Source organism: Somniosus microcephalus, chromosome 2 (assembly GCF_052327205.1).
Source record: "Somniosus microcephalus isolate GS21.2 chromosome 2, FLI_Smic_1.0, whole genome shotgun sequence".
In the NCBI taxonomy this organism is placed as follows: Eukaryota; Metazoa; Chordata; class Chondrichthyes; order Squaliformes; family Somniosidae; genus Somniosus; species Somniosus microcephalus.
Genome location: NC_140988.1, coordinates 22,285,870 through 22,307,677, shown reverse-complemented (window position 1 = coordinate 22,307,677; position 21,808 = coordinate 22,285,870). Strand labels below are relative to the sequence as shown.

The window sequence follows — 21,808 nt, the reverse complement described above, 5'->3', positions numbered from 1 at the left end:
CCTTTCCAAAATTTGCCGTAATCGAATCTGGTGTTGTAGTTTTTGTACTGACTTATTCCTGTCCTAGCTGATATTGTGCTCCCTCCCAAGGTGCTCACTCACATTTAGCCCAGTTGCCTGATTTAATTCATTACTCATAACCAAGTCTGGAAATGCCTCTGCCCTTCTAGGTTGCTCATTATTACTTCCTGTGGTCAGGACTTTACATTTGTCTGCATTAAATTCCATCAGCCATTCTGCCCACTTAACATTTTGTCCAACTCATTCTGTCCCTCCTAGATTGGCATCATCTAAAAATTTGACCACTTTACATTGAGTTTCTGAATCTATGTCATTTATGTAAATTGCAAACCATACCCAACACCAAGACCTGGAGCATGCTACTCGGTACTTTCCCTCCCTTCAGCCCGATATTACCCCTCTAACCAGTACCTGTTGTTTTCTACCCTTCAGCTGTGGCTCAGTGGGTAGCACCCTTGCCTCTGAGTCAAAAGGTTGTGAGTTCAAGACCCACTCCAGAGATTTGAGCACAAAAATCTAGGCTGATGCTCTGGTGGAGTGCTGCAATGTCGGAGGTGCCGTCTTTTGGATGAGGCGTTAAACCGAGGCCCTGTCTGCTCCCTCAGGTGGATGTAAAAGATCCCATGGCACTATTTCAAAGAGAAGGGGCGTTATCCCCAGTGTCCTGGGGCCAATATTTATCCCTCAACCAACATCACTAAAACAGATTATCTGGTCATTATCACACTGCTGTTTGTGGGAGCTTGCTGTGTGTAAATTGGCTGCCGCGTTTCCTGCTTTATAACAGTGACTACACTTCAAAAAGTACTTCATTGGCTGTAAAGCGCTTTGGGACATCTGGTGGTTGTGAAAGACGCTATATAAATGCAAGACTTTCTTTATTTTTCTTCAGTTAGTTTCTTCGCCACTCTCCAGGTTTACCACATGTCCCAACCACTTTGATCTTGTCGTCTTTTGTGTGAAACATTTATCAAGTGCCATTTGCAAGTCACGATACACCAGGCCATGGGATTTACCACAGTCCATTTGGGTTGTCATTTCCTGAAAGAAGCCAAGGGAGCTGGTTAGACAGGGGCTTCTTGTGAAGCCGTGTTGATTGCTGTTAACAAGGTTATTGTTGTAAAGACAATCCTCAAGTTAACTTTTGATAACTGATTTCATTAAAGATGCTGAAAGCATAGATAAAGATCTGGATGATCAGTTAAGTTTTATTTAAATGTTTTAAAATCAAACTGCAAACTGAGGCAAAAAGTAATTGTCTTACTGAAATGTATTGAAAGCACCTCTCTAGTAGATTATGCTGATCTGTCCTGAAGTATCACAAGATTTGCCACTTAAATGTGTTAAATTGTATGCTCCTCATTTCTCTCCCTCCCTTTCCCCCTGCCCACATCATCAGTGTATAGTTTGAGGTATTGCCTACCCTACCCATCATTATTGACACTTCAGTGCAGTACTGAGCACTGCACTGTCGGAGGTGCCGCCTTTCAGATGAGGTATTAAACCGAGGACCCGTCTGCCCTCTCAGGTGGATGTAAAAGATCCTATTTCGAAGACGAGCAGGGGAGTTCTCCCCGGTGTCCCAGACGATATCCCTCAACATCACTAAAACAGATTATCTGGTCATTATCACATTGCCCTTTGTAGGACCTTGCTATGTGCAAATTGGCTGCCACACTTCCTACATTACAACAGTGACTACGCTTCAAAAGTACTTAATTGGCTGTAAAGCGCTTTCGAACGTCCCGAGGCCGTGAAAATCGCTATATAAATACAAGTTCTGTCTGTCTTATTTTGCCACAGGAATGAAACCCAGCACATCCTCTCCAAATCTTAGAAGCACTGAGACTAATTGCATCAGCCCCCACCCCTGCCCTGACTGAAACCGGCCAACTCAGTCTAGACCAGGATTTGAACTTGTGGGCCTTTCTAGTTTTCTGAGCTGTCTTGTGTTTTTTTTTTTACTCATTAAACCTTTAACTAAAAACTGATTTGGTTGCTTGTCAGAGGTTATCTCGGCCCTGGAGGGATTGGAGACTTTGGCAATTTTACTAATTGCACTGGAGGGGCAACAGGGTACGTCGATCGGTGGCTCTTCGGAGAGAAGCACGTTTATCAGCATCCTTCGTGCACAGTAAGGAGCTGCTGGATTTTTACTTTTAGTTGGTGTCCTATGAATGTTCTTTTTGTTTCCGTAATGTATAGTTTTATTTTTATGGTAAATTAAAAAGAAATCAGAAAGCAATGACCTTGCTTTCAGTAATGGTACGGTACAATTCTCCCAGTTTTCCTGGATTAAAGAGGACAAGGGTAAGAATCTTGCAATGGGGGAAAACAGCTCTGCTTTTATTTAATTTTTTTTGTTACAGAACTCGGCATCAAACACATTAGTAGTTGGACAACTAGGTGCCACCATCTTTAGTTTCCCCCCCACCCCGCCTCCCCTCTGGTCCATCCCAGGTCACACCTTCTGCGGCTGATGTTTCAAATCCTGCTGCAGGTTGGGTTCTAACTGGCACGTAGGAGCTCCCCGTTGACTCACCCCTCCCCACAAACTGCCGCTGTGCCATCCAAAGCAATGTGGCCGAGATTAGTAATTCACCACAGTGGAGGACCAGACCTGCATCTCTGGTGATGCACACTCTCTGGGGCTCCAGTGTGCTGAGCTGGAAACGTCCACTTCGCAGACACGCTGTGGGAAAAGTTTTGAGTTTGATGACTTGATGTCATCACACCGAGGTTGATATACCTATCACCACGAGGGTGGGCTCTGTTATTTAGCCAATAAAATTGATATACCTATCAATTCATCCAATGAAAAGCGACGAGTTAAGAAAGTAACTATAGGTTTTTATTGGCTAAATAACAGAGCCCACCCTCGTGGGTGATCGGATACAACAAGGAGGAATGCCAGCCAGTCGACTACCTTTATACCTGGGCAGGTAGGTGGAGTCATGGGCGGAGTCAGCAGTGGTCAGCCCAGGTATAGCAGCGTGACAAGAGGCGACCTCGTATAGTGATACAACAGTGTGAACAGTGATAACCATAGAGTAACGATATAACAGTGATAACTATAGTGTAACGATAGTGAACGATAAAAGTGGTTTACCACAGAGGTGCAATGCAAAAAAAGTGAAATTGAGGCACGATGACATCACGGTCAGAGTGAGACGACGTTACAGCATGACTTCGGAAGCGGGGGAAGGGAGCCATTGCTAGTATGTGCTGTGCCCTGCGCTGACCATAGGAACATGGGAACACAAGGAGGCCATTCAGCCCCTTGAGCCTGCGCTGCCATTCAATGAGACCATGGCCGACCTGCGACCTAACTCCACATACCCGCCTTTGGCCCATATCCCTTAATGCTTTTGGTTAACAAAGCTATCGATCTCCGATTTAAAATTAACAATTGATCTAGCATCAATTGCCATTTTTGGAAGAGAGTTTTAAACTTCTACCACCCTTTGTGTGTAGAAGTGTTTCCTAATTTCACTCCTGAAAGGTCTGGCACTAATTTTTAGACTATGCCCCCTAGTCCTAGACTCCCCAACCAGTGAAAATAGTTTCTCTCTATCTATCTTATCTGTTCCCCTTAATATCTTCGATGAGATCACCACTTAACCTTCTAAATTCTAGGGAATACACCTCTAATTTGTGAAATCTCTGCTCGTAACATAACCCTTGAAGTCCGGGTATCATTTCTGGTAAACCTACGCTGCACTCCCTCCAAGGCCAATATATTCTTCCTAAGGTGTGGTACCCGGAACTGCGCTCAGTGCTCCAGGTGTGGTCTAACCAGGGTTTTGTATAGCTGCAGCATAACTTCTATCCCCTTGTATTCTAGTCCTTTACAGCACCTGTACAACAAGCAATCAAACAAAATGGCACCATGAACTTATATTGGATAATTTAGATAAAAACATAACATTCCAAAAAAATGTCATGCTCTTCGAAAGCTACGGTGATCAAAAAATATTGCATAATACTGTATCTAAAACCCAGCAACTTCAGTACAACTCCCCACTGCTGGCGGTGGTCAGATCTTGCGTCTCAAAAAATACTTTCTAGACCCTTCGTAGAATAACCCTACGGCTAATAATCAGCCCATTGACGTCAATACACAATTCCAATTTTGCATGAGAGGGCTTCTTGCTCGGAGGAGGTGTTCCTGTGGGCACTGCACTATTTGAGGCAGGCACATGTAACTCCGTTAAAGTTGAGATTACCAGCACTCGTGCAATTAAACGTGGTACAACACAAATTTCGATCATGTAGCCTCCCTTTTTCCCCACAAAGCATGCCTGAAAATCTGGTGTCTCCCAATAATCGAGGCCCGAAATGTGTTTGCACAATGCCCAAGACCATCATAGTGGTTGTTACTTTCGACTGAACTGACCCTAAATTTTTCTTGTGCTAGGTTGAATCTGCTCTTGTGTTTTTTCGTCTGCCCTCCTCCTTTGCGGCTACACTTGCTTTTTTTTCTTTTAGATGTCCCGTTGAGCACTGAATGTAGGCGATGTTACGCGACTCACTTACATGTGGTTGAGGGCCACAGTCTTGAGTATTGGAAGAAAAGGAGGAAATACCAACATTTATAAACCGTAGTAATCCATTCAACCCCCTTTTATGTTGAACTTGCTTATTTAATTCCTGCACTAATTATAATTGGTCTTGCTACACTTAGGACTGCAAACACCAGGTCAGAAAAGAAAAAGGCCCGTGGCAAGTGTAGAGAGGATGAGCTACAGGAAAGATCAGAGCAACTTGCGTCTAGTCTAGAAAGAAAACTATTAAATACATCAAATATTAAATGGTCTGTTATAAATCTCATCATCATGAAGAAACGACTCAAGAAATAACACTGGACGGCCAGCTGGTGGCGCCGTCCAAGGAGTATAAATACTCGGGCGTGGGCCCAGCTTGCCCTGGGACATTTTGTAAGACAGGAACTAGTGAAGTACAACTAGACCTCCATGTTCTGAAACAAGTTGATTAAAGCCTTGCTTTATGCTCGAACCAAGTGCGTAGTGAATCTTACTACGTCGGTATGGATAAGGTATTACTTCAAAGTACAGCAGAAAATAGGACCAAAGAAAATTTAGTGAGTGACAAATGTTTGGAATGATTCTACCAGGTAAATTGATAGAGGCAAACACCTTGGTTTTTCAAAATACTTGATGAAAAAATTATAGCAGGAAATAGGAAGCCTTCAAGGGGTCAAGAGACTTTTTCTCATCGCTGACTCTTCAGCTATGTTCTAACTGAAGCTACTGAGGGGAATCGGTCCCATGTACAAAGGCGGTTTTTGATCTCCGTAATCTCCATGTGTACAAACGTGACCCACAAGTTTCTGAGTGGCCATGAAGCGATGAGTTTCCAGACGAGCATCGGAATGTAATAAACTGACAAACCATTTAAGCACAAGCTGAGTTAAAAGAAAAACTCAGAAATTGAGTAATATTTGCCATCCTTATCTTTTCCTGTTGGGACTATGTTCTTTGGATGAGTTAAGCCATTTCATAAAATCTGTTCCTTCTGTTCTAAAATGTTACTTTTTTTTTTGAACGAGATGTAATAAACTTAATTATTTTTATTTTTAAGCTACTTTATCACACTACAGTGCCTTTTGATCCAGAGAACTTGCTGGGACTAATCAATTCGATTGTGATGGCATTTCTGGGACTACAGGTAACAAACAGTCACTGAGTAACACTGACTACACGCGGTTCTTTGAACGGTAAAACCAGAAGCAGTAGGTTGTCTTGAGATGTGAATATACTGCACCCGCTTGGCTATAGAAACCCTTTGTAATGTGTTTCTAATCAGTTTTACAGTCTAATGAATTGCGGTGAACATGAGGACTGTGTTGTATTCTGTCGGGTTAAAGGCTGAAAGAAACTCAATTCTTCCCAGTTCATGCATCCTCCACGTGGATTTTCGTCATTGGCTGCTGGTGATTGCTAGCTGGATGCTGGTGGTTTCTAGTGACCGGCTGCTGGCGGATGGCTGGATTCTAGTGACTGGCTGGTGGTGGATGGGTGGATTCTAGTGACTGGCTGGTGGCGGATGGGTGGATTCTAGTGACCGGCTGGTGGTGGATGGCTGGATTCTAGTGACCGGCTGGTGGTGGATGGGTGGATTCTAGTGACTGGCTGGTGGTGGATGGATTCTAGTGACTGGCTGGTGATGGATGGCTGGATTCTAGTGACCGGCTGGTGGTGGATGGAATCTAGTGACTGGGTGGATTCTAGTGACTGGCTGGTGGTGGATGGATGAATTCTAGTGACTGGCTGGTGATGGATGGCTGGATTCTAGTGACCGGCTGGTGGTGGATGGCTTCTAGTGACCGGCTGGTGGTGGATGGAATCTAGTGACTGGCTGGTAGTGGATGGGTGGATTCTAGTGACTGGCTGGTAGTGGATGGCTGGATTCTAGTGACCGGCTGGTGGCGGATGGATGGATTCTAGTGACTGGCTGGTAGTGGATTCGAGTGACTGGCTGGTGGCGGATGGATGGATTCTAGTGACCGGCTGGTGGCGGATGGGTGGATTCTAGTGGCTGGCTGGTGGCGGATGGCTGGATTCTAGTGACTGGCTGGTGGTGGGTGGGTGGATTCTAGTGACCGGCTGGTGGCGGATGGCTGGATTCTAGTGACTGGCTGGTGATGGATGGGTGGATTCTAGTGACTGGCTGGTGGTGGATGGGTGGATTCTAGTGACTGGCTGGTGATGGATGGGTGGATTCTAGTGACTGGCTGGTGGTGGATGGGTGGATTCTAGTGACTGGCTGGTGGTGGATGGGTGGATTCTAGTGACTGGCTGGTGGTGGGTGGGTGGATTCTAGTGACTGGGAGAGTGGCTTTTAATACCAGGTCCTGGACGGATCCGATGGAATCTTTCTCCTTCCTTCCCTGTTGTGCACTTCCTAGAATACTTTGAAGTGGTTCTGATTTGAGGAAACATAAATTTGTTTTTAAATAGTTTAGCACAGAGTTAGGCACCTACACAGATTTAACCTGAGCTCGATTGGGTTCAGAAAGAAATGAAGACTTGCATTTTTATAGTGCCTTTCACAATCTCCAGACGCTCCTAACGCGCTTTACAGCCAGTGAAGTACGTTTGACGTGTAGTCACTGTTGTAATGTAGGAATGACACTGAAAAATGCCTGGAAGTAGGTGATCTGCCTCTCGTGGTTGAGTACAGGAGGCAGGACCGTGCATTCCACCCCCTGCCCCTTGTTTCAATATATGCAGCACCAGAAAATTACAACTTTGTACAAGAGGGAAATAGCTCAACGTAGTTTTCTTCCTCTACAGGCTGGGAAGATTTTCCTTATTTACAAAGGTCGGAATAAGCAGATTGTGCTGAGGTTTTTCATTTGGAGCATATTACTGGTAAGTGAATTAAAATAAAATAAACCTTTTGGTAGGTCGAGTAGAGACCGTCTTGCTGGTGAAGTGTTCCTCCATTGTTTAACTCGTCAATCTGCTTTGTTGCCTCTAGGGTGCCATTTCGGCCATCCTTACGAAATGCTCTAAAGACCAAGGCTTCATTCCAGTCAACAAGAATTTATGGTATGTATGTCATCGCATTACACGAGGCAGTTATTTAGTGCAGCACCACAGCCCACCAGAAATCCTGCACGTATATCTCCTCTAACCCCCGTGCAATGTGACCTGCTGTCTGGACACTTGGTTTGCAGAATAAATGCACGTTTCTGAGCGATGAACAGCTCGCTTGTCCTAATTTTAAGTGTCTGTAAAATGCCTGCTTCAGTTATCTGTAAAGAGGGATGGAGTTCCCAGGAGTGCAAGGAGGAGACCAAGAGTTCATGAGCAAGATGCTACAAATGGAATAACTTTTTTTTTAAGTGGGCCCTCGTGTAAGTGATTACAAGTGTGACAGGTGCTGTGCATTGTCCCCTTCACTGTCACTCACTTTGCCCACCACACTAGGTGGAAGCTAGATAAATAACAGCTTACATTTATATAGTGCCTTTTAACATAGTTTAAAAAAAACGCAATCATGGGCCAGGTCTGAGCAGGAGTTATAGGAAGGTCGAGGAAGTGCAGTCGAAGACGGAGTGAGGGGAAAGTGGCTTAGGGATCGAGTTCCTAACTGCGAGGGGCATGCTGGCTGGAGGCTCTTTGACCTGTGGTAGAATGTGGTGGAGGAACATGTAATAGAGCATCAATGGAAGAGCAGACAGTGCAGGAAGGGATGTAGAGGCTGGAGGAGCAAAGCCGTGGAGAGGTGCGATGAGAAGGACGAAGATTTTGAAATCCAGGGGCCTGGAGATTGGCAGGATAGGAAGACAAGTGAGATTTTAGGAAGGAAAGGTTGCGAGCAAGAGTTCTGGATAAGTTGGACTTTGTAAGCTGGAAATCGGGCAGCCAGCAAAAAAGGCTTTTTGGAAAAGTTCAGGTGGTTGGTGACACGGACGTAGATGAGTGTTTCAATGACAGTGAGGGTGAGCTAGGAATGGAGATTGGGAGGATCTTCTGGAAGTCGGCGGAGGGTTGGAGTTGGGGAGGAGTAAAGCCGATGAGGGATTTGGTGACGAGGATTTTGAAATTGAGGGACAGGGAGGTTGGCATAGATATGGGGTTTGAAGCTTAGCGTAGGGTCAAAACGGAGCTGGAAACCGATCTTGCATCCAGGAAGAGTAATGGGATAGGGAGTTTAGGCAGGGAGTTTCTGTAAGATGGGGGAAGGAGGCAAACAAAGTTCCTTCAGTCTTGGGCTGTAAATCTTCTGCCTCGTACATAATTTGATATCAGACGGCATGACAAAGGCGTGGACTCCAGAGCGGTAATGGGATAAAGCTGGTTATCATCTGACCCTAGACCAAAGCTTATGGATAATATTGTCGAGAGTTAAGTACACAAACTGGATCCTCTCTCACCCCTGCCAAGTATGAAACTTTTAAAAATTAAAGCTTAAAAGGTTTAGAGTTGGAATGTGATTTGCTTATCAATATTTTTATACATGGCTGGGAGGGTGGAATTCAGAGGTGACTCTGCTCTCCTCAATTCCAACGTTTTTGAGGCTACGAAACAAACAATTTGTCAGCCTCATTCATTTGAGCACTTGTTGCATCGCCTCAGTTTGAGCCGAGTTGCAGACGGATCCCTCTTGTACTCCCTGTTTTCATCCGGTCTATAATCCAATGTCTTTTCTCCCTCTTTTTGGGTGACAAAAAGTACCGAGGAAATTGAGTCCCCATTGTGTGAATGTAGGGAAGCTGTCGATTTATTCTAATGGTATCTACCACTGTTCTCAGCGCAAGGTAACCTTGCATTTGCTTTTGCCTTCCACGTGCAGGTCCATCTCTTACGTTACGACACTAAGTTCTTTTGCCTACGTTCTTCTCTTGTTGATCTATTTTGCGGTGGATATAAAGAAACACTGGACCGGCACTCCCTTTTTCTATCCAGGTATGGAAAATCCCACAATTACAGGATTTTTTTTTGCCACCCTATTTTTGACTTTTCTCCATTCTTCCCCCATCCCCCCCCCCCCCCAAAAAAAAACTTCAACGGGGGAGGGTGTGATGGTCACAATGGCCTGTTTGATGGTGATGAGCGAGTATTTCCCCTTGCTGTATAGGGAGCAGATGCCAGCTGGCAAAGACCTCTCCTGTGTCTCTCAGCAGTGATATTTTTAAGCAGAGTGCACTAGCAAGCAAGAATAAATAAACGTTGCCTCGTCTTGGCATTAAACTGAGGAGGGGTATTTTCTCTCCTGTGAATTTTCACCTAGCACCCACCTCTTGCCACAGATCCTCCTTTAGGTGGGAGTGGCACTGTGAATCCGCAGGGATCTCCATTTTCACCAGCGGCACCGTGCCGTAGATGGTGGTGGGTCGAGCCGGTTTGTACCTTTTGATGCCTTCCCCTTTCCATGTAGTCCTCCTCTCTGGGTGCAGTTGAAAGCTGATGAGACTGTGATATTAAGAGCACCCCTTGTACCGTGAGTTCTGCTTCCGTAACATCCTCTTGCTTTCTGTTAACGATCAAGAAAGGGAAATGCTGTGAGACTGAAACCAGACATTCATGGATGTCTGTGCAAGTGAGCCATGTGTTTTTTTTTCCCCTGGTTGTTAGAATCCCCCTTGTGCTCGTCAATAGGGAACATTTGATTCAGTTATGGAGGTGCGTAACTGTGAGTAGGAAACCAAGGGACAACATTGTTTCTGCCAACACGTTACATTTTCAGAAGATATTGGAGTAACAGGGCACGGCACAGAGAACCCGGGGCAGGTACCCAGGGACTCTGTGTTTTCACGGCCTGCTAAATCACCGGGCAATGCGAGTCACGGTTCAACTTACCACTGCTCCTCGGCTCACTACTGTTGTGTTTGACTTCCAGTTGATTGCTTGATTCATTGTGGGTTGATTGTCCAAACCCAGCGGCTGTCTGGGTGCCAGCAGCTTGTTCCAGCTGTGGTTAGAACGCTCTTTAGCAATGCCTAATTTGACCAGTGACCATCACTTTTGTTTCCTCCAATCTCTCTAGGGATGAACTCCATTCTGCTGTATGTTGGACACGAGGTGTTTGAGCATTACTTTCCTTTCAGATGGAAAATGCTTAATAACAGTTCGCACGGCGAACACTTGACCCAGAACCTCCTCGCTACCACCATCTGGGTTTTTATTTCTTACGTTCTTTACAAGAAGAAAATATTTTGGAAAATCTGATCAGGAATGGACAGTTTTTTTTGGCAAATATACAAAGTGAAGGAGTATATTTTTCTATAAACCTGAATAAATGGGCAAGATGTGTTTGCATTTTGTTTTAAGAAATGGCAACATAAGTGTCAGTCAGCCAGCCAGCTTTTAATTTGTCAAATGGCCAGTACACCAATGGTTGGTTGACCAGTCAGTACCAGGTCCGCTTTGTCAAAATCTCCACACAATTTTGTAAAAGCAGTGAGATACATATATGTACTCTGTCATTGCCAACTGGTTATATTTAAAATGTATAGTATTGTCCTATTCAAAGGGTTAATGCACTAGTACTCTACTCCTATACCCTCTCACTATCCTACCCTCTCTTCTAGCTCTCTGTCCCACACTTTATCACTAGATTTCTGGTCTTGTTTACTCAGTAAAATTGTTTTAAAACTAGTATCAAAGCTTTGCCTAAAACAGTAGTTTAGGAAAGCTGTGCTGTTGCTTCATCTCAGTGGATGAGGAAAGGGATTGTAATGATACCGTTGAATTGTAACTGTTCTGATACAAGCTGCTAATGAGGTACCTCATGCATACACGTACAAGTTGATGGGAGTGGGAGATTTGAAGGATAGGTTCTGCCATTCCAAGAACATTATCGGCCATTTCACCTCTTGTGTGTAAGGGTAATGGTTGTGCTGATCTGGAAGTATTGTTTATCGCCTTTAAAAGCTATCAGTGCTCCTGACTGGTGAAATAATGAAGGCCTTTGCAGGTATTCCTCTTCTTGTGTTAAGGAAAGCATCGTCGTCAAAGACGCCCTCCTCACTGTACTCCAGTCCATGTCTGTCAGATCTGTCACTGGTGACAGATGGAAACCGGTTATAAATGTAAAACCAAAGAACATGCAGGCAGTGGCGGTGAGCTTTTTTCTTTCTCATCCGCTCGGTCAGACGATGTAGAAACCCATCACCAATATTGAGTCTCTGAGCAACCGAAAAATCTCTCCCCATCTGCTGGGATTTTTGCGCAATATGGAGCGCACTCTCCAGGGACACATCCAAGGCCAGAGGGTTTTGGTGCAGCTGGATGGAACCAATGCTTGAGGGACCCCCCCAAGTGTGCGTAGGGGAACTGCTGGGGTTTTAGTTTAACCAGTTAAAACCCCAGCGCTTAGAGTAGATTGCTGGTGAGCTTCCCGCTGCTTGTCCAGTGAGGATCATCCTACTCATTCAGACTTTGACCCATAGGGTTTTCCGGAGCCAAGTGGGAAGAATCCCAGCCCCTGGTGACTCGTCTGTCTATTTGGATTCCAGTAGTCAGCCAAGTTAGCTGGTCCATCAGCAACAGCACTGTGGAATACTGCAGACCGGCCTAGCTCCGATATCCCATTGCCAGGTCTGCCATGTAGGGATGACTTAATTCTGAACTTCTGTTGTCAGTTTGTTAACTTTGGAGCACCCTGAACCCAAATGGATCTTGCCCCCCCCCCCCCCCCCGGCAGGAGGTTAGACAACTGACTAGCTTCTCCTCACGAGTGGCATGGTGAGCCACACAACTCACTATTAAATGTGAGAGTACATTGCCACTATCCTCTTGACCACAGCAACAAGAGCACACCGTTACACATTGAATGGCGGTTCCACCAGATGGAGGTACCAGCTGCTGCAGCAGCTGCATAGCTCTCTATCCTGCTCTAGGGTGGGACCCGAGCCTTGGATGTGTGTGTGTCTGGTCTCGTTCTCAGCCTCCAGCTAACGCCTTCTGGCCGATGTCATCCCATGACTTGAGTTTCATGTGATTCACATCTACCTTCGGCATGGTGGTGAGACTTGCACAGGGCGGCACGACTAGTGCCAGCCACCAGGGTGGTTTGGAAGTTCAATACCCAGTAACAAGCTTATTCATCAACTGCCTAATCCAGATTGAAACTTGGCCAAAGCAAGTTAGATGCATTGGGTTTCTACTTGTAGTATAGACCCAGCACCCTGATTGGGTTTCCCTTGGTCACTCCTATGTAGTGTAACTAACCTGTTTGTTGAAGTTACGATAGTGTACTTCTGATTATTTAAACCATTCTGGAAGCTATATATAGTTGGTTAACTTCAAGCAAGTAATTAAATTGGGGAGGGTGCGACGAGAGAAACCAATCTTACAAAGTTCATCTGTTTAGGTTAACGGTACTGAGATTATAAAGAATCCACTGCTGCAATTCAGATATGTTCAACACCCCGGACAGGATGGGAACATTCATTGTTTGAAAACCCTGGTTGAAATGAAATCATTAATGACGATATCAGTATTTCATGTGCGAGGTTCCATAAATGTTGCTGACTTGGAAAGTCTTGCACTATTGTCTATCATGTAGCTCACATAATTGTTTCTAATTTTAAAATAGGATCCTATTCCAGTCTGTAGAATTATGCAAAACTAAATTCTTCCTAATGCATTACTTGGAGAAATCTGCAGCATTGCACTGGTAGTTTGACCAGTTGGGCTTTGTTCTCTTCCAGTTTGAAAGTTTATATCACACTCGACGTCTGAAATTTTACTTTCACTTGATCACGGATGGTTTCTTCACCTGATACTTTATCTTCCTCCGCTGGCTTAGTTACACTTGGCCTTCATTTGTTTCAAATCAATCCGTTGCAGCGACTGCAACGTCTATTTCCACCATCTTCTGATGCCAGTCAATAAAGCACTGGACTGGGTAGCACAGCACCTTGCCACTCTCCTGGGCCTTTGTTTTGAATACAGCTCAGACTAAATGTGTGAAGGTCTCCTTAGTCTGTGGCACGTAAGGGGGTGAGGTCCCTTATTTGTTTAGAGAGCTCGGGTGGGGAAAACTCTTAATTTCCTCCCAATTCAGTACCATCTGCCACTAAGTTGACAGTCAACTCAAACAGACCACAAAGATGGCTGGTGCGAGACATGGAAATGTCACATTAGTGCAGAAGGTAAAGGATCAGAGGATGCTGTTGGGATAGATTTATAAAGTGAGCTTCACTCGCCAGTGCTGTACTTGATAGTGACACCAGGTGCCTGAAATGTGAAAGTGCCCTATTCCCCAACCTCTTGTCTTGGGCACAAAAAAAAGAAATTATTGGATACTTTCAGGACTGGCTTTGCAGTGTACACAGGTGGTGGTGTAATACTGGTTTTAGTGGGAACTTTTAATTGACTGAAACTAAGATTAGGCAATTACACAAGGGCTTTGAATATAGTCTCCCTATCAAAGTTAGAGAAGTTTCACTGCTGTTAACATGAAATAAATTGTTTGGGAAGTCTTTCTGTACTTAGGATAAAATGCTTTTAATTTTTATTGGCTATTAGTTTGGTCATCATTTAAAAAGCACACGTCACTTTTAAGATACCTCATATGGTTAACAGTTGATGTCCGTGTTCCTCGAACTCATTGTTTAAAGCTATTGGAAATTATTAGCAAGCCTCTTTGTTTTTACTGCTCACAGATTTGGGAAAAAAACTCTCGTCCCCGAAGACTCCTAATCATTTTTAAAATGAGTCAAACCTGCTTTTAGTGTGCTGACCTCTTACTGGAGTCAGGTACACTTTTTACTTCTGTAAATCTGTGCTACCATCCTTAAACCTGGAGAAGTATCGACAGCACCTAGAGCACTGTTCCCCAGGCTACACTCACCTTGCTCACTGTAGGTCAGTACTTCAGCTCAGCACAGCACTGATGGATTGTATGCTCCTTCAAGCTTATTTTCGGCATATAACTTCCTGATTACTCTGTGATTTGGGTCTGAATCCTTTGCTTCTACAAAAGGGAAATGTAATGTTTGTTTTTAAAGTGTTTATTTGGTAATAAAACAATGTAAATGTTTTGTACTCATTAAATTCAAAGGTCTGTTTTTATTTCTGGTTAAATAATGAAATATTCCTTTGTGTAGTCATTGCTTCTATGTTTGGTATCGCTAGCATTCGTTTAAGTGGGATTTTACCTGAATAAAGGGATTCTTTTACAATCTACAAAGCCTTCGGGTTCATTTGAGTCAGGTCCTGCTACAGGGGTTTGTGCTGTTGTAGCTGTATTTAATTATAATCTTAGTACAGTAGAGCAATGCAGGATGGTCCTTCGTGTATTGATTTGTATCGCATTTATGGAACATCTTTATCGCTAAGAATAAAGTTAGTTGTCTGTGTACATGTCTGCAATTGTATTTTACCGATCCAGCTCCGTCGATTGTTGTCTTAACTCCCAACAGTAGTTTTCTTGCTGTCTTGTTGTCCATTGTTTCTCCTGACTATATCCACTAATCTTTAAAATGGAGATCATTGAACTTTTCATGCAATAGGTTGCAAGTATACCCAACAACTTTTGATAACTTAAAGGCAATTTTGAGTAAGATGGTCTGTTTAAAATTAAGGTATTACTATGCCCTTTCAGATATGAATGTCTAATTTTGACATTCTACAAGTCTCTTGTGGGATCGTGTAGCTGAGTGCCATTGTACATTTCCTCATTAGTTGGGATAGCTTGTCACTCATGGGGGTTTAGCCTCTGCTGAATGTTGTTGGGATGGGAAATTTATACAGGAAGCAGAAGTTGAGTGATTGCAACCAAAATCATTCTGTTCAACATCAATTATATAATTTTAAAAGGGCCAACTGAAGGAGTGGTATGTGCATTACTGTTCAAAGATAATGCATACCAAGTATTACTGGGTGATCCTAAATAGAGTAAGAAATTAATCAGAAGTTAAATGACCTCTGCAGCAAGCGGGATGAATATTGGAATATACAGGAAACCTGTGGAGAGTGGGCAGAGGTCCCTGGGGCAAATAGCATAGCTTCAGATGCACGATAAATTCTCAGTAATTTAAGAGCAAGATAATGTATAAGAAATAGGAGTAGGCCAGTTGGCTTTTTGAGCCTGTTCTGCAGTCAGTAAGCTCATGGCTGATCTAACTCAACGTCTCCTTCCTGCACTATCCCCATGACCCTTGATTCCCTTAGTATCCAAAAATCTATCAATCTCTGTCTTGAATATACTCAGAGCATCCACAGCTCTCTGAAGTAGAGAATTCCAAAGATTCACAACCCTCAGTGAAGAAATTTCTCATCTCAGTTCCAAATGGCCAATCCCTTATTGAGACTGTGGCCCCCTAGTTCTAGACTCCCCGGGCAGAGGAAACATCCTCCCAGCATCTACCCTGTCAAGCCCCTTAAGAATTTTAGATTTTTCAATGAGACCACCACCTGAACTCCAGGGACTATAGGCCTAGTCTACTCCATCTCTTCTCTGAGGACAATCCACCCATCCCAGGAATCAGTCCAGTGAACCCTTGTTGCACTCCCTCAATGGCAAGTATATCCTTGGGTAAGGTGACCAAATCTGTACACAGTACTTCTGTAGTTTCACCAAGACTCTATATAATTGCAATAAGACTTCACAGAAATCCCAGTGCAGATGGAGGCCATTTCAGCCCATCGAGCCTGCACCGACACATATCCCACCCTATCCCCGTAACCCCATGTATTTAATCCCCCTAACACTAGGGGTCAATTTATCATAGCCAATCAACCTAACCCGCACATTTTTGGACTGTGGGAGGAAACCGGAGCACCCGGAGAAAACCCACGCAAACACAGGGAGAATGTGCAAACTCCACACAGTCACCCGAAGCTGGGTCCCTGGTGCTGTGAGGCAACAGTGCTAGCCACCGTGCTGCCCTTCTTTACTCTTGCACTCCAATCCTTTTGTAATATACATTTTGCTTTCCTAATTACTTGCTGTACCTGCATGTTAACTTTGATTAGTCAACAAGGACACCCAGGTCCCTCTGAATACCAACATTTCCCAGTCTCCATTTAAAAAAATACTCTGCTTTTCTATTTTTCCTACCAAAGTAGATAACTTCACATATTCCATCTGCCACATTCTTGCCCACTCACTTAACCTGCCTATCCCTTTGCAGCCTCTTTGTTTCCTCACATCTTACTTTCCCACCTAGCTTTGCATAGTTAGCAAACTCATATTTTACACTCAGTCCCCTCATCAGTCACTGATAGCGTAAATAGCTGAGGCCCAAGCACTGATCCTTGTAGTACCCTGCTATTTACAGCCAAAAATGACAAGTTTATTCCTACTATTTTCTGTCTGTTAACCAATGTTCAATCCCCACTAATTACCTCCAATCCCATGAGCCCTAATTTTGTGTAATAAACTTATATGGCACCTTATCAAATGTTTTTTGAAAATCCAAACACTACATCCACTGATACCCCTTTCTACCCTGCTAGTTACAACCTTAAAAACTAAACAGATATTACACTATTTCCCTTTCATTTCTTGAATAGAGGGGTTACATTTGCTACCTTCTGAGCCCGGGGGGGCGGGAGACCATTTCAAAATTCCCTAGCTTTTAGATTAAAACCCTCGTATGTAGGCCACCAGGTCAAGGGGATATGTTGGCTTTTAGCCCCATTAATTTCTCCAGTACTATCTAATACTAATTTCTTTAAGTTCCTCATTCTCAGTAGACTCTTGGTTCCCCACTATTTTCAGAATGTTTTGTATCTTCTATGAAGACAGATTGTGTATTTGTTTAATGTGTCTGCCATTTCCTATTTCTGCTTGTAAGGGACCCACAACTATGATGTTTATGCATACATTTATCAATGGAGTTTGCAATATTTTGTGGTCTCCCATTTCACCTTTGTGCCCAGGAGGAGACAGGGATGGGCATGTGGCAAGCAAAAGGGATCTAGGGTTTAAATCATCCTGCTGTGAGGCTAGGGGTCTGTTGGGAGGAGGTGGCAGAGTTCTGTGACCACCACCGTGGTGGTGCAGAGCCATCCCATACACTCCTCACTTAATTGAAGGTAGAAGTGCTGTCGGATAACTCTTGGAGGATAAGGCCTCCTCATCCCTCTGCACATGTTCCTATATTTCTGGCTGCCTACACTCCCTCTGCATCCTGGAGGGTGAGGTGGCATACCAGTACAGCCCCCATTAATGGTGTGCAGTGTGAATCTTTGCACAATAAATGTAGCCACTGCACGTGCCAGAAGACTGCTGATGAAGCTTGAAATTACTCAAACTGCTCCACTGGGTGAAACTGACAAGAAGCCACTGAAACTAACCTTGCCCTGATAGCGGAGTGCTTAATGCCAATAACTTTAAATGTCATTAGAACCGGCTTCCATCAGGCATGCACCTGCACCTTGTTGAGGTGTGAAGATAAGTGGTGACAATGAATTTTGCAGATCAGGTATCAGTGCCCCCATTATCGCTAACTGGAGGTGCTAATCTACTGAATTTTCCCCCCACTAAATGGTACAGCCCAAGTAGCAATCAAGTTTGATGCTGCCCTACATAATATAATTAGGAGCAAAAGTAGGCCATACAGCTGCTCAAGCCTGCTCTGGCATTCAATAAGATCACAGCTGATCTTTGACCTCAACTCTATAGCACTCAATTCCCCTCAAGTCCAAAAATCAATCCATCCCAGCTTTAAATATACTCAACGATTCAGCATCCAGCCCTTTGTGGTAGAGAATTCCAAATGATCACAATCAGAAGAAATTCCTCCTCATTTCAGTCTTAAAAAGCTGACCCCTTATCCTGAGATTATGTTCCCTAGTTCTAGACACTCCAGCCAGGGGAAACAACCTCTCAGCATCTACTGTCAATACCCCCTCAGAATCTTGTATGTTTCAATGAGATCACCTCTCATTCTTCTAAACTCCAGAGAGTATTGGCTCAATCTCTCATTGGGACAACCCTCTCATCCCAAGAATCAATCTAATGAACCTCTGTTGCACTGTCTCTAAGCCAAGTATATCCTCCCTCAGATAAAGGAGAGAAAAACTGTGTACAGTACTCCAGCTGTGGTCTCACTAAAGCCCTGCCCTGTGTTATCATCCATCGTGATCAGGCGTAGAAACCCTGGCAGTTCCAGAATGCAGTTAAACTATTTGCCTTCCTAATAATTTAAAAAGAAAAACACATCACCTCCAGCAATAGGACAAAGTTGTATTGTGTTCAAATATATAAAACAACTGAAGTGTAGAAATAATCCATGGATTTTAATGGAAGCCATTTTATTACATGGTAGAAAAAAATATTCAGCACAGCTGTTTAAAATTCAATAAACTCTAGACTACATTAATTCCTACTATTACAGTGGGAAGGATGCTGTAATACCACATATGAGATTGCTATCAAAGCTTTGTACATCCTCAGTAGAACTGAAATACATTAACTATGCAGACATGATGAGCATAGACAATTCAAAGTTTTAGCTTCTTTTTTCGACCACGTCCATCTGGTGCCCCGTCTGATTTACGTTTCTGTGCCTGAAACAAAAAAGCATTACAACAGAGCTCTGATTATTCCAAGATATATGCTCAGTTGCAAGTACACAACTTAGGTTGGTTTAAAATATTTTAAAATGACTGATAACACTTGGCGAATATGAAGATAGGTAGGAATTAAAATCATTCTTTTCCTGAGTTTCACCAATAAATGTCCTTCCCAGGTAGTGGTGTACAGGACATTGTGTTCCAGGAGGGGCACGGTATCGTAGTGGTCATATTACTGAACTAGTAATGCAAAGCTCTGGACCAATAATCCAGAGAATCTTAGTTCAAATCCCACCATGGTGGTTTGAGAATTTGAATTAATTTAAAAAATAAAATCTGGAAATAAAAAATTGGTATGAAGCTGTTGGAGTGTCATAAAAACCCAACGGGTTCACTAATGTCCTTACATGGTCTGGCCTATATGTGACTCCAGTCCCACACCAGCATGATCGACTAACTGCCTTCTGAAATGCACTAACAACCCACTCAATTCTATCAAACATCAAGGGATGGGAGAAACCAAGTTGCCTATTTAGAAAAAAAGAGAATCTTCAAGTTCGGTTGAGGATGATATTCTTCATACTATTGCGAAGTCACTCTTCCATTCCTAGTTGGATATGGCAGTGCACAAACAGATTATCCGCCCCCACAAGACAAGTCATAACATCAAGGTTGACTCAGGTCACCCATGGAGCCACGTTTACTATAAGCAAGATGACAACTGCTCCCTCGAAGACAATCGTCAATGTGTAGCTTCAATGTATTTCTAACAAAGAAACAGGCCATTCAGCCCAACCAAGTCTATGCTGACATTTACTCACCACACAAAGTTGTAATCACGTTTACACGCACCCCTTTTCATAGGTTGCTCAATTTTACTTTCTTTGAATTTTGGAAAATAAGCTATCCAAGGGTTAGGAGTCAGATGTGAGCTCCATTAAAGTGGTGCCCGTGAATGGTGTAAATCATGACTTGTCAATTAGCTTGACTGTACCTTTTAAGTCCCTTGCTTGTTTAGTTTGTAATGTTCAATATAATTTTTATATAAGTGTGCAGCACCAGCAGAGTGAAGCAATCTCTTCAGGATGGCCTTACTACAGCTCCATAGCAGCTTTGGTGTTGGTGCAGTGGAAAAGTCACCAAGCCAATGTGAAATGAAGTACAACAAGAGAATACATCTCGGGCTTATAAGCCCCTGTAAAGAATCCCAACATAAAATGATTTAAAAAATTTACCGATGTCATTTTTGGTCCACGCTTTTTTCTTTCTGCTTTCTCTTTTTCTTCAAGTTCCAAGTTTTCTCTTTCTATTAGAGTGATTAAAGTATTACATCGCCTTTGGAGCTCCTAAAAGTGCAAAATGAAATAAAACAAAAAGGTTTAATTCTTTGAACGCTTCAGCACTGCAATCAAACATTTAGCTACAAAACAGACTACGACTTTTACTAGGCTCTTAAAAGTTGTAACAAATTTTTAATAGGAAAATCTATTAAGCCAAGCGTCTTTAGCAAAGCAAGTTAGTTACCATAGCAGTTCTTGATTTCAGGAACCAGTCAAATCTGAATTGTGGAGAGTTCCGAATGCATTGTCTAAGCTCATCATAAACATTCTCTTTATCGAACCCTAGCTTGTGCAGCATACAGATCAGAAATCGGTCCTCCTCTTCTGTATAATTCTTCCCTTTATTTGTGCCGTATGCTATTCTCAGTTGGTGGAAAGGTGCTTTATAACGGCCAATCTGTTCAAGGGAAGAAAGTATTAAATGTAGAAAAACAGAAGTCCAAGAACAATAGCCCAGCTAGTCAGCAAAATGGAATATGAAAGTTTGAGATGTTCGACTATTTCTTCCAATAAATATTTTCCATCTCCAGAGCTGGAGATTGGAACATTACCTTTGTGTCTAGTGCTTTTTTGATGCTGATCCTCCTTTGGATTCTAGCTTCGCCCCTTTCTATTTGTGCCATAATTTTTTCAATGTCTTGGAGCTCGTTACATCGCTCCCAGAACACAGCTAAGACAAAACAGTAGCCAGTCAGTGAAACTCCAATAAAGGTCCAACCATAATGAACACTGATTCAGGTGTTCAGAATGACCAGAATAAAACGAGAAAAATACATACTTTGCAAGACAAAATTGTCACAAAATGGCAGACGTAACTTGTTAAATAAAGGCTGTAAACCATACCAGAATACTCGATCACTTCCTCAGGAATTTTCCCCTCTACTTCACGGGCAATATTTTCTATGTCATCACGACCCCACTTCTCATTTGCTTTGATAAACTGATTAAAGTCTCTTTTTGTCCAGCTGGTAAATCCCTGTCAAACATTATATTCGGTGTCAAATGTATGCAAAACTACACAAGCCAACAGAGACCAACTTAAGATGGCAGAGTACTGCAGATTCTGTGCAATGAAGTGATGGGACACATTTTGAAGCCTGGAGAAGTTATCAATTTCCAAAATAATTAAAATTTTTATGGAACATTACATAGAAAGTAAAAAAAAAAACGTGCATTTATTTAGCGCTTTCATGTTCGCAGGACGTCCCAAAGTGCTTCACAGCCAAAGTACTTTTGAAGCAATGAGGTAAATGTTCATATAATCTATTTGAGAGATGTTGGTTGAGGGATAACTATTGGCCAGGACAACGCCCCTGCTCTTCCTCGAATATTGCCATGGGATCTTTTACGTCTACCTGACAGAGCATCTGTTTAATGTCTCCTCCAGCCTTCTACAGTGCAGCCTAGATTATGTACTCAAGTCTCTGGAGTGGGACTTAAAGC

The 21,808-nt window shown here is 43.2% G+C and overlaps 2 protein-coding genes across 4 annotated transcripts in view; one reads left to right on the top strand and one right to left on the bottom strand.

The window, feature by feature from the left end:
• The window catches only part of hgsnat (heparan-alpha-glucosaminide N-acetyltransferase), a 45,460-nt gene extending 30,600 nt beyond the window's left edge, over positions 1-14,860 (top strand). For both annotated transcript variants that reach the window (XM_086007392.1, XM_086007386.1), the window contains 6 exons: positions 2,029-2,155; positions 5,623-5,709; positions 7,338-7,415; positions 7,525-7,595; positions 9,346-9,458; positions 10,540-14,860. In XM_086007392.1, the coding sequence (XP_085863518.1) occupies positions 2,029-2,155; positions 5,623-5,709; positions 7,338-7,415; positions 7,525-7,595; positions 9,346-9,458; positions 10,540-10,721 (658 nt within the window). In that variant the 3' untranslated portion in view covers positions 10,722-14,860. The remainder of the gene's footprint in view (positions 1-2,028; positions 2,156-5,622; positions 5,710-7,337; positions 7,416-7,524; positions 7,596-9,345; positions 9,459-10,539) is intronic.
• A 3,868-nt stretch (positions 14,861-18,728) lies between these two features.
• LOC147122590 (SWI/SNF-related matrix-associated actin-dependent regulator of chromatin subfamily A member 5) overlaps positions 18,729-21,808 on the bottom strand; it is a 45,606-nt gene continuing 42,526 nt past the window's right edge. For both annotated transcript variants that reach the window (XM_086007380.1, XM_086007375.1), the window contains exons 20-24: positions 21,209-21,341; positions 20,917-21,035; positions 20,550-20,762; positions 20,261-20,371; positions 18,729-19,019 (exon numbers count right to left, since the gene is read on the bottom strand). In XM_086007380.1, the coding sequence (XP_085863506.1) occupies positions 18,954-19,019; positions 20,261-20,371; positions 20,550-20,762; positions 20,917-21,035; positions 21,209-21,341 (642 nt within the window). In that variant the 3' untranslated portion in view covers positions 18,729-18,953. The remainder of the gene's footprint in view (positions 19,020-20,260; positions 20,372-20,549; positions 20,763-20,916; positions 21,036-21,208; positions 21,342-21,808) is intronic.